Source organism: Gymnoscopelus braueri (assembly GCF_963280865.1).
Source record: "Gymnoscopelus braueri genome assembly, chromosome: 7".
In the NCBI taxonomy this organism is placed as follows: domain Eukaryota; kingdom Metazoa; phylum Chordata; class Actinopteri; order Myctophiformes; family Myctophidae; genus Gymnoscopelus; species Gymnoscopelus braueri.
Window position 1 is genome coordinate 47260244 of NC_137608.1, and position 13564 is coordinate 47273807.

General features: G+C 40.5%; 2 protein-coding genes across 2 annotated transcripts in view; both read right to left on the reverse strand.

The window, feature by feature from the left end:
- Nucleotides 1-820, reverse strand: part of LOC308089078 (E3 ubiquitin-protein ligase TRIM21-like) — a gene marked incomplete at both ends in the record, with an annotated part of 1629 nt that extends 809 nt beyond the window's left edge. The window contains one exon of the mRNA XM_080433651.1: nt 1-820. This exon is cut by the window's left edge and continues 809 nt beyond it. Coding sequence (XP_080289777.1) covers nt 1-820 — 820 coding nt within the window.
- A 6090-nt stretch (nt 821-6910) lies between these two features.
- On the reverse strand, nt 6911-13564 carry LOC308089079 (uncharacterized protein; the record flags this gene model as incomplete). The annotated part of the gene is given in 3 exon segments (XM_080433652.1): nt 6911-8560; nt 12057-12168; nt 12173-13564. Coding segments are annotated over 3 exon segments (3144 nt in total). The 3' UTR covers nt 6911-6920.

Genomic DNA, 13564 nt, shown 5'->3' on the forward strand with positions numbered 1-13564 from the left:
AGCCTTCAGCATGTTTCTGTGTTTCTTTCTGTTTCTCTTCAATCACAAAAATGACCTCAGCCTGGCTTCTCTCAATACAGCTCAAGAGAACAGCAAAGACCTGCACACTGTCTGCTATCTCTCTGTCTGCATCTTTCTTGCTGAGCTCTACTGAGTGTTTGAACTCCTGAATCTTCTCTTGTCTCTCCTGGATCATCTGCTGAACTTCAGCCTCTGTCTTTCCCAGCTCTGCCTTCTTTCCTTCATATTCCTCTTTCAAAGGTACAGTTTCATGTGACTTGTGGTCTGACTCAGTGCAGAACTGAAAACCACACATGTGGTCAGTCTTACAGAACAGCTCCAGAGGTCTGTCATGTTTCTTACACATAATGTCTTCCAGGTTCTTTACAGGGTCGATTAGTTTGTGTCGTTTTAACGCTGTGACTCTCTGATGAGGCTCCAGGTGAGTCTCACAGTAGGACGTCAGACACACCAGACAGGACTTAAGAGCCTTGAGCTTGGTCTCAGTGCAGACGTCACATGACACTTCATCTGGTTTAGCAGGTTCCTGGATCGTGTTGGATGTATTTTTCAGCTGCTTTGACTTCCTGAACTGATCAACCATCTCAGAAATGAAAGTATTGACAAAGATCTCTGGTCTTTTATAGAACCTTTTGTTACATAGTGGACACAGACATACATCATTAGTGTCCCAGTAATGTGTGATGCAGGTTTTGCAGTAGCTGTGTCCACATGGAGTGGAGATTGGATCAGTGAACACATCCAGACAGATAGAACACAGGAACTGCTCTTCAGACAGGAGACTGCTGGCAGACGCCATTTATACACACTGATAAGTAAAGATAAAGTCAAGTTAGCTATATTTGTAGCACAATTTAGTCTCTCTCTCTCTCTCTCCCTCTCTCTCTCCCTCCCTCTCCCTCTCCCTCTCTCTAAATACATATATACATATACATATACATGGGTCAAAGACGTATACGGTTTTCTAGGTATTAAAGGTATCATGACATTCATGTTTACACCACATTCAGAGTCTTTGTCCTGGTCCTTCAAACGTGTACAAAAAGTTTTAACTGAAAATTCCACTCCAGTGATTCACTGTAGGTGTTTTTGTCTCATATTTCTAAAGCCTTTTCAACTGCAATGAAAAAAGAAATCTTTGCCTGCGGGTGTCGCTGGTGAGGGATTTTGCCTGTCAATCATCGCCTCTGCTCTGCCCCCCCCAAAGGAAAGGATAGGGGAGGGGAGGGGCGAGGAGGAGAGTGGGCGGGATTAATCGACTGTGACCTCACTGTCGAAGGGCCAAGCTCAGATTACTTTTCAGCCTAATTATTCAGAAAACCCCAGAACACAGAAAATCCACTGAATGTTCAAAGTTCAGATTTTTTGGGTGTAATTGAGGTCATAAAACCCCCCAAAAAACATAACAAATTAAAAAAGTGAAAATGAATGTCATCGAACCTTTAACAAATTAAAACAGCAATTACAATTCCCTAAAATAGTTTTTTATGCTCATTGGACTGTCACCTATTTCCTAATAATATTTGTATTCATGAATAAAGCCAGTAATTCTATGTTATTTTCATAATATATATATATATATATATATATATATATATATATATATAAAATATAACTATTACCATACTGTGCTCACCTGTCAATGTATTAAGTCTTTTCCGCTGATAAATGAATCCTGTTGATTTGAAGTTGTCGAACGAATTGAAAGAATGAACTGTTGTCACACTGCTGTGCTGTTTATTATCGTTTTTTATCACTGGATTGAGATTGGCCCACACTTTGTAGAAGTTAAGCCTTCATTGGCAACTTTCTTGCTTTGATAAATTGAAAAGTGCAGAATAGAAATGTGAATATGTGCCATAGTTACGTTTTATTCTCAATTCATTTTATTGTTTTATGTTGTCTGATATGAGCAGAAATCATTATTTTTATATTTGCAAACAAAAGTTTGTTCAGCATTCCTTAGGCAACCCTTGCCCAACTGCCTTTTTATGTATCAACAACGTTTTGGATCAAAGTCCTTCAAATATTTCTTTATAGCACACTTTGTACTGGAGGGAGGCTGTTATGCGCTGTATAGTTTGTGAGCTGTACTCTAGTAAACACAGGTTGTCTGATTAGTAATAATAAAATGTTTGAAATGGGACAATAAATCAGATCATATGAAGTAACTGATTGTATGAATTGTAGTCTTTGCACCAGATATGTTCTTGCTCTTATACTCAAGTAACTATTTGGATGACTACTTTTACTTGTACATGAGTCATTGTTTTAAGTACAGTTTTTGGTTATCAGTTACAAGGCGGCTGTTCAGATGAAGGTTGCCCCCAAATCCAAATGTTGATGCAGAGAAACACATTTTGTTTCCACATGGCTATAGAATCAAGAGGTGCTGAAACAGGAATAGCTCAGTATATATAAGAGCTTAATCAATCAATGAATGAATGTGTTAAATATGATCTGCTGATGAATTTAATACATAGGACCACAATGGAAACAAGTCCCCAGACTTTTTTGTGTTATCCTTTTCTAAAAGTGCTGTTAGTTAAATGGAGCAGGAGCATGGAGATTGAATCTTTTAACAATGAGGAAGAGGAGAGGGAGCAGGAATGAGAAGGGAGGGAGGAAAGACAGACAGACAGACAGACAGACAGACAGACAGACAGACAGACAGACAGGTGGAGGAAATAGAAACAGAAAGGGACAGCGTAGAGTTATACAGTATGAGCACACAGCAGGAGTTTGCCACCACACATACCGTACATACAGTCCGTTCTCATAAAGAGCACAGCGGCGTGGTCCAATCTGAATCTCATGCCTCAGTGGACCGTTTGGTGCATTTTGCACGCCGGGCCGGGACGCAAGGCCAACCCTGCGAAAAAAAGAAAATTAAAAAAAATCATGTTTCTCATTGATGCTGTTGCTCCTTCAATTTCATGCACATATGCACATTCTGCTGCACTCACTACACAAACCAATGTGCATGCTCCCCCAACCCCACCCCTACCGATGTCCGCTGTCTCTCTAAACCAGTGATTCTCAAACTTTTTTTTATTTCAAGGACCCCCATAACTCTGAAATGGAACCAAATGGTCCAACTCAGAGTCAGAACTAAAATGTGGAGAAGCAGTTTAGTTTTTAATGCACCACAAATCCGGAACAAACTCCCAGAAAGCCCGACAGGTCTGCTACAATTCTCAGTTAAATCAAAGATAAAGCCTGTTCTGTTTGCTACTACCTCTTGCTTTTACTTGTGTTTTTTAATCATTTTTTCTGTTATGACCCAGCTTGACCAGGTGCAACACATAATAAAAAAAAACATAAATCCTTCCCAGTCCCCAGACACAACCAACCAACACCAGGTTAAAACCAACAGAGATTGGTTTATTTTTAGATTTGAAAACAGGGGTAAAATGACCTCAGGGTGGGCCCCTTGACATAAAACCCTAATCAGAATAAAGTCTTACCCGTACCTTTATCATAAAGAAAATAAAAGCTCAGGGATCTTACTTATATCTAACACAAGTAAAAAAGAAAAACAAACAAATGAGTAACAAAAAAACCAAGGCCACCCACCCCTACACTACCAAGGCTGCACTGAACCACATGATAACACAGACAGTGGTTTCAAACTTTTTCATGTCAAGGACCCCCAAAATGATTGTGATTGTGAATAGAGTTCCCAAATTCTACCCGAACCCGACCCTAACCGACCTGCCCCGACGTTTTCAGGCCAAGCCGGCCGCAAATGTATGCCAATTAGTCGAGCCGAGCGTCAGGCTCCATGATGAAAAATGTATCTATTATGAAGAGGCCACTGACGGGCCAGGGCTACAGGGCACACACACAGTGACAGTCTGTCAGGCAGCGAGAAGTTGCTGCTATGCTGGCCTGGGCAGCATGCTGCTTTGATATTGGATCCTCCTCCCGATTTATACTTAAATGCAGGCTGGTGTTGCGCACCAAATAGCCATTAAATCTACAAGCCCACTGAAGTCTACAATGCATCAGGATCCAACACGTTTGTAACTTGTAGATCGGTTTCTTAAACGGCCATAAATCAGGCAATGGCAGAGGATGATCCAATTGGTGGGCGTGTACAGCTATAGGTTAACAGGTCAGAGCAGATCTGCAAGCCCGGGATAGGATAGAAGACAGATGAACACGTTTCGGGTGTGTAGGTCTGCTGCTGTGTTCGGCGCGACACCATTGAAGGACGAAATACAAATGACACAGCCAGCAGCAGCAGTGTCTCCCTGACGGTCAGGGAGAGAAGGAGAGAGAGAGAATGAGAGATGCGTGACAAGTTGACAACAGGGGTTTAACCGTAAGCTTTAGCCTATTTTGTGCAGAACTTACTAACTTACCATGTTTTATGAACATTGAGAACTCTAATTGTGATGCTATTAACCAATTATGCTGGGGACCACCTGGAACCTCTCCAGCCCCAACTTTGAGAACTACATACACTGAGACACAGCAGACTAGTGTGTTCAGAAGGAAAACAACCATGTACTAGATGCATGGTGACAGCCATCTTTATAGTTGAGCCCATGGTCACAGGAACCAATCACCAGCCAGGTTCCACCAACTAGTTAGCCAATCACACTCAGCCACAATCAGTCACCACTCACATGCATAACACCTCTGCACTGTCATTTTATTGTGTCGTCTTTCCGTTGTTTTTGTTTTAGTTTTTTAACGTATTCTCATTTTTAATTGAATTCAAATGTCCTTTTATGTGGTTCTTTTGTTTGTCATGATGATGTGTGTCTTTATGTGTTTGCTTAATGTTTTTCGTGTAAAGTACTATATGAATTCCCTAGCTTCAGTCTACCAGTCTACACACACACACACACACACACACACACACACACACACACACACACACACACACACACACACACACACACACACACACACACTCTCTCTCTCTCTAATATTTAGGAACCAAATCTACAGTATTAGGATGAAGATCCTGTGAGGATCGAAACGTCAACTCAATAAAGTGATAATTTAACCTTGAAGACGGTGTGTGGGCTCTACCTCTTTAAATATGAGTTTCTTTAGTCACCCACTGTCGATGTGTGTGTAATTATGTATGCCTTTGCAGTGGCGGACTTAACTGTAGGCAAGGTTAGGCGACCGCCTGGGGCCTCAAGAGTTAGGGGGCCTCATGAAAAAAATAAAATACATTTCTGTAGCCCTACTTTTAGCTTTTTAATGGATCCCATGTTAGTAAAGTCTGATAAAAGTATCAAACTCCCAAAATGCACCAGAATACTGGAAATTACATCTATTCTGTTAAAAAATAATCTGTGGAGGGGGTCTCATACTACCGTTCGCCTGGGGCCTCCAGATCCTTAAGTCCGCCCCTGTGCCTTTGCAGAATAGGCCAAGACTGTTCAAAGAGTCTTGAAGCCTTAGGCACAACATGAGTACCTTCGCTTGTATGTACATAACATTGAAATCATTGGGAAAATATAATTATATCATTCATTATGGAACAAAATAATATATCTATCGTGCCACCCTTAAAATACACCCTGCCACCCTCTCACTACCTAACACTGTCAGCAGTAATGTCAAATATCAAAGTTGAAGATTTAGGATTAAAAGAGGTTTATTTATAAAGATAGAAAGAGGTTTTATTTCCCCCTCATCATACAAGTAGTACATGCAGTGAAATGTTGGTGTGACATGCTCCGCAGACTGTGCTAACAATATAGTATAATATTAGCAAACAAGCTAAAATAACTATATTATATTACATTATAATGTATTATTGTTTATTGATTGATTGAGCACTTTATTGAAAATGAATTAAAAAGGATAAAAACACAAGAAAACCAGAATTTTGGTTTCCATTGTGGTCCTTTTCAGGCAGAGAGCAACACAAATACAAAACAGACAAAAACAAAATACTTAATTAATAAAGAATTAATAAACATACATTTATGATACTGTATGATATGATTATTTATGATACACACATGTGAGCTTGTAGAGCGGCTATTTTTGGCACACAAAAATTTAGTATGAATCTATAAGTATAACCAAAGAAAGCTGGACCCAATCCAACCCAAGTGCATAAAGAGTGAGTCTTTGGTTCCATTTGTACTCTCTCAGAATTCAATTAAAGGTGAAATCCATAACATTATAGTGAATCAAATATTAATGTTAATGTTAATAGAATAATATGAGTAAAGTGTTCTCTTAAATAAATAAAAAAAAATGAATAAAAAATTGAAAACAACAAAATAAGTGGTGTGTGCAGGCTATATACTGTAGCTACATACTGTGAAGTAGTTCATCATTAACATCAGCTCCATACTGTAAAAGAGTTTATCATTAACATCAGAATCATTTCATGTCTCTATAGGGACAAAGCATTGTTTCCTAAACAGTTTTGATGGGTCGCGAGTGAATACCCCTTTATTTTTTGTTTCCTACATTTTGTTTTTAATCCTTTTTTTTCAAAAGGCTTTCAATTGTTTTTGTAATTTTCATAGGTTAAAAACAAATTCCAACGGTTTTAATGAATAGCCTAGTTCAATTAAAATATATATTTAGAGGGAAAAAAAGACTTTTAAGCATTGAAAATAGACAATCACAAGCTCACAACAAATTGCGATAAAACGTGTTATTTTCACTAGTTTGGGTCCTGGGAAGACATCAGATTTCTCTTTTGGGTCTCGAGCAAAAAAGTTTGGGAACCACTGCTTTAAAGTAAAGAACTGATTTTTCAAAGGAGAACGCCATTTGCAAACCATATTAGTCTTTTCAGATATGTTGTTAAATGAATTGAAGTTCTTCAAATATATGTTTTAGAACATTTAATTTAAAGATACACACTTGTCTTAAATCACAATGAATCTTTTCACGGAAAGCTGAGTACTCTAATTTGTGTAACTGACAGGAGAGATGGTCAGAGGAGCAGAGTTTGTACCACCAATGTTGTTACAAGGAGTGAAGTATGGATAGAGTTTCTCAGTGAAGGTGCAGCCAGTAAAAGAGTAAATGTGAACTCTGGCCTCCACATCATAAAAGGAGACCAGACCCTCCTCATAATCCACAAACACTCCCACTTTCTGGAGCTTATTTCTTACAGTGAGGAGGACAGGAGGGTCAGCATCAGCCCTGTACTCATTTCCATTCCTCAACCCTAAAGTCCAGTAACCCTGGTTCGGGATCAATGTGAATGCTCCCTTCCTGTCGATGGACTCTCTGGCCACTCCTAAATCCCAGTCAGTCTTCCCTTTAACTTGAATCTCATAGTAAAACCTTCCTGAGGAGAAGCTTTGTTTTCCTAAGACAGATAAACTATTAGAGAATCTCTTTGTGTTGGCTGGCAGTATCTTCCTTCCATCTCCATAATTCACTTGTTTTCCATCCTCAGACAGGATGAGATAACGATATGCTGTATCAGGGTCCAGCGTTACATCCACCACATATTGCTGGATCCTGCTCAGCTCATCACCCAGCTTCTTCATCTCTTTACTGAGTGTCTTCTCCAGCTGAGCGACAGCTGTCCTCACAATCTCCACATATGAAGACTGATGGACATTGACCTTTGTCCAGTCCTTGGTGGGTGGAGGGGTGTTGATGGATGTGAGGTTCTGGAGGAAGTTGAGGTGGTCTTCAGTGTGTGAGAGCTGCTTCAGCTCAGAGCTTCTCTTATTTAACTCAGTGATTTCCTGTTCCAGCTCTTTAATGAAGCCTTCAGCCTGTTTCTGTGTTTCTTTCTGTTTCTCTTCAATCACATCAATGAGCTCAGCCTGGCTTCTCTCAATACAGCTCACCAGAGCAGTGAAGACCTGCACACTGTCTGCTATCTCTCTGTCTGCATCTTTCTTGCTGAGCTCTACTGAGTGTTTGACCTCCTGAATCTTCTCTTGTCTCTCCTGGATCATCTTCTGAACTTCAGCCTCTGTCTTTCCCAGCTCAGCCTTCTTCCCTTCATATTCCTCTTTCAGAGATGTAATTTGATGTAACCTGTGGTCTGACTCAGTGCAGAACTGACAAACACACATGTGGTCAGTCTTACAGAACAGCTCCAGAGGTCTGTCATGTTTCTTACATATAATGTCTTCCAGGTTCTTCACAGGATCGATTAGTTTTTGTCGCTTTAACGGTGTGGATGTCTGATGAGGCTCCAGGTGAGTCTCACAGTAGGAGGCCAGACACACCAGGCAGGACTTAAGAGCCTTGAGCTTGGTCTCAGTGCAGACGTCACAGGACACTTCATCTGGTTTAGCAGGTTCCTGGATCGTGTTGGAAGTTTTTTTCAGCTGCTTTGACTTTCTGAACTGATCAACCATCTCCGAAATGAAAGTATTGACAAAGATCTCTGGTCTTTTATAGAACCTTTTGTTACACAGTGGACACAGACACACATCATTAGTGTCCCAGTAATGTGTGATGCAGGTTTTGCAGTAGTTGTGTCCACATTGAGTGGAGATTGGATCAGTGAACACATCCAGACAGATGGAACACAGGAACTGCTCTTCACACAGGAGACTGCTGGCAGACGCCATTTATACACACTGAGAACAAAAGTTAAAGTCAAGTCAGTTTTATTTTCATAACACATTTCATACCAGTTAGACAAATTACACTTCACATTAAAAAAAACTATTACAACCACAAATTAATATGAACTAGATGTCAGGGCCGCTTCACAGCCCTCACATCTAGGCCCGATCCGAGGTTGTTCCAGACAGAGTCCAAGACTCATCAGATGTCAGGGCCAAACTCTCCAAACTGTCAAACTCTCCAAACATTTCCTCCTTCTAAATAGTCAAATTCCTCCTCATGCTATAGCGGTGTTTGTAACAGATTCACATCCTCATCGTTCCTAAACAGGCGACCTGGCCTAATTATAGCTCTGCACACACATCATACGAAGTCCGGCCTCTCGGGCCTCTCCTCTCGGCCCCTCTCCTCCCCCTCTCCCCCCCCCTCTCCTCCCCCTCTCCCCCCCTCTCCTCCCCCTCTCCTCCCTCCCCGCTTTGCTTTGCGGCCCTAACCTCTAGTCCCATCCTCCCAACCTCGGTCATGTGATAAAGAGGTCAGACTTCCTGTATCTGGTTGCTATGGCAACCTGCCAGATCAGGCTGAGGGTCTGATAGGCAAATCAGAGAATCAATCAAACCGAGAGTCCGATCACTGATCGAGGTGGGGTAAGATGCCTAAAACATAGCCATAGCTCTGATCAACAGTCTGTGGCAAGTTTCGGGGCAAATGGAGTGATCCTGTGCTTGCTTACCCCGCACGAACTTTCGGAGCTTTTGTCAATTATATAGTAGTAAGATAGTAAGATAAGATAGTAAGATAAGATAAGATTTACAGGGAATCAAATATAACAGGGTTAGACAGTTCATGGACACCTGAGGGTACATATAGTATAGCACCCTCTCCTCCACACAGACAAACTGCCTATAACAGCTGAAACAGAGCAATATTCATCAAGTTGTTTGGCTTTGCTCTTTGTCATGCCAGCATTTTGCAGGCCACTCGTGTTTTGTACAAACACACAAACACTCACACACACACACACACACACACACACACACACACACACACACACACACACACACACACACACACACACACACACACACACACACACACACACACACACACACACACACACACACACACACACACACAGAGAGAGAGAGAGAGAGAGAGAGAGAGAGAGAGAGAGAGAGAGAGAGAGAGAGAGAGAGAGAGAGAGAGAGAGAGACAGACAGACAGACAGACAGACAGACAGACAGACAGACAGACAGACAGACAGACAGACAGACAGACAGACAGACAGACAGACAGACAGACAGACAGACAGACAGACAGACAGACACAAACGCACATACGGTAGAACCACATGAAATAAGAACCACAGCAAATTTTAAAAAATATGTTTTTGGTCTGTATTCTGTACAGAACAGCTTATATATGCTCACCTGTCAATGTCTGTAAGTCCTTTCTGTTTATTAAGAATCCTGTTGATTTGAAGTGAAGTTGTTATAAGAGAACGTAGCTCTGTTGTCAGTCACACTGCTGTGGTTTTAACTTTCATTTTTGATACGTCATTGAGATTGTGCAACAGCAGCAGTTAACCCTTAACTGGTGTCTTCTTTCATGATGTGGCAAAGTGCAGAACACACACACACACACAAACACACACACACACACACACACACACACACACACACACACACACACACACACACACACACACACACACACACACACACACACACACACACACACACACACACACACACACCAATATTTAGGGCCCAACTCTACAGTATTAGATTGAAGATCCTGTGAGGATCGAAACGTCAACTCAATAAAGTGATCCTTTATCTTGAAGACGGTGTGGTGTGGGCTCTACCTCTTTAAATATTAGTTTCTTTAGTCTAACACCCACTGTCGATGTGTGTGTAATTAGGTATGCCTTTGCAGAATAGGCCAAGACTGTTCAAAGAGTCTTGAAGCCTTAGACACAACATGAGTACCTTCGCTTGTATGTAAATAACATGGACATTAATAGAAAAAGTTATAATTACATAATTTCCTATGGAACAAAATAATACATCTATCATTTCACCCTTAAAATACACCCTGCCACCATCTCACTACCTAAGGTATTATTATCTATAATCAACACTGTCAGCAGTAATGTCAAATATCAAAAAGTTGAAGATTTAGGATTAAAAGAAGTTTATTTATAAAGATAGAAAGAGGTTTTATTTCCCCCTCATCATACAAGTAGTACATGCAGTGACATGTTGGTGTGACATGCTCCGCAGCCTGTGCTAACAATATAGTATAATATTAGCAAACAAGCTAAAGTAACAGGTTATATTACATGATACTGTATTATTGATTGATTGATTGAGCAATGTATTGAAAATGAATTAAAAAGGATAAAAACATAAGAAAGCCCGAAGGCTTGTTTCCATGAGACAGGGAGCAACAACACAAATACAAAACAGAGACCAAACTAAATACAAAAACAAAACAAAAACCTAAACATAAACGGCACACGGTCAAGTATAAATCTACAAGTATAAACCAGACAAAGCTGGACTCAACCCAAGTGCATACAAAGTGAGTATTTGGTTCCATTTGTACTCTCTCAGAATTCAATTAAAGGTGAAATCCATAGCATTGTAATGAATCAAATATTAATGTTAATGTTAATAGAATAATATAAGTAAAGCGTTCTCTTAAAAAAACAAAAAACACAGAGAATAATAAATGAAAAACAACAAAATAAGTGGTGTGTGCAGGCTACATACTGTAAAGTAGTTTATCATTAACATCAGCTGCATACTGTAAGAGAGTGTATTATTAACATCAGAATCATTGCAAGTCTCTATAGAGACAAAGCACTGTTTCCCAAGCAGTGGGTCAGTGGGTCTCGGACCAATTTTTATGGGTCACGAGTGGATACCCCTTTATTTTTTGTTTCCTACACATTTTTAATTATTATTTTTTCAAAAGGTTTAAAAAAAATAGAAAGAACATTTTTCCTAGTTTAAAGACAAATTAAAACGTTTTTAAAAAATCCATTTAGAGGGAAAAAAATACTTTTAAGTGGTGAAAATAGCCGATGTACAAGCTCACAACGTGTTGTGATCTTGTAGATCGGCTATTTTCACTAGTTTGGGTCCGGGGAGACTTAACATTTTTGAGCCTCGAGCAAAAAAAGTTTGGGAACCACTGCTCTAAAGTACAAAACAGATTTTTTTACCTAAAACCTTCAAAGGAGAATGCCATTTGCAAACCATATTAGTCTTTTCAGACATGTTGTTAAATGAATTAAAGTTCTTTAAATATAATTGTAAGAACATTTAATTTAACAATATTGGATGGATTTGACATTTTGATGAAAAAAGCTAACATGAACCTTAAATATACACACTTGTCTTAAATCACAATGAATCTTTTCATGGAAAGCTGATGATTAGTTTAATTTGTGTAATTGACAGGTGAGATGGTCAGAGGAACAGAGTTTTTACCACTAATGTTGTTATGTGGATTGAAGAATGGATAGAGTTTCTCAGTGAAGGTGCAGCCAGTGAAAGAGTAAATGTGAACTCTGGCCTCCACATCATAAAAGGAGACCAGCCCTGTACTCATTTCCATTCCTCAACCCTATAGTCCAGTAACCCTTGTTTGTGATAAATGTGTATGCTCCCTTCCTGTCGATGGACTCTCTGGCCACTCCTAAATCCCAGTGAGTCTTCCCTTTGACCTGAATCTCATAGTAAAACCTTCCTGAGGAGAAGCTTTGTTTTCCTAAGACAGAAAACTGATCAGAGAATCTCCCTGTGTTGTTTGGAAGGTTCATCTTTACATCTCCATGGCTCACTTGTTTTCCATCGTCAGACAGGATGAGTTCACAGTGTGCTGTATCAGGGTCCAGAGTTACATCCACTGCATATTGCTGGATCCTGTTCAGCTCATCACCCAGCTTCTTCATCTTTTTACTGAGTGTCTTCTCCAGCTGAGCCACAGTTGTCCAAACAGTCTCCACATATGAAGACTTATGGACATTGACCTTCGTCCAGTCCTTGGTGGGTGGAGGTGTGTTGATGGATGTGAAGTTCTGGAGGAAGTGGAGGTGGTCTTCAGTGTGTGAGAGGTGCTTCAGCTCAGAGCTTCTCTTCATTAACTCACATATTTCCTGTTCCAGCTCTTTAACGAAGCCTTCAGCCTGTTTCTGTGTTTCTTTCTGCTTCTCTTCAATCACATCAATGAGCTCAGCCTGGCTTCTCTCAATACAGCTCACCAGAGCAGTGAAGACCTGCACACTGTCTGCTATCTCTCTGTCTGCATCTTTCTTGCTGAGCTCTACTGAGTGTTTGACCTCCTGAATCTTCTCTTGTCTCTCCAGGATCATCTTCTGAACTTCAGCCTCTGTCTTTCCCAGCTCTGCCTTCTTTCCTTCATATTCCTCCTTCAGAGATGTAATTTGATGTAACTTGTGGTCCGACTCAGTGCAGAACTGACAAACACACATGTGGTCAGTCTTACAGAACAGCTCCAGAGGTCTGTCATGTTTCTTACACATAATGTCTTCCAGGTTCTTTACAGGGTTGATTAGTTTGTGTCGCTTTAACGGTGTGGATGTCTGATGAGGCTCCAGGTGAGTCTCACAGTAAGAGGCCAGACACACCAGGCAGGACTTAAGAGCCTTGAGCTTGGTCTCAGTGCAGACGTCACATGACACTTCATCTGGTTTAGCAGGTTCTTGGATCGTGTTGGAAGTTTTTTTCAGCTGCTTTGACTTCCTGAACTGATCAACCATCTCAGAAATGAAAGTATTGACATAGATCTCTGGTCTTTTATAGAACCTTTTGTTACACAGTGGACACAGACATATATCATTAGTGTCCCAGTAATGTGTGATGCAGGTTTTGCAGTAGTTGTGTCCACATGGAGTGGCGATTGGATCAGTGAACACATCCAGACAGATAGAACACAGGAACTGCTCTTCAGACAGGAGACTGCTGGCAGACGCCAT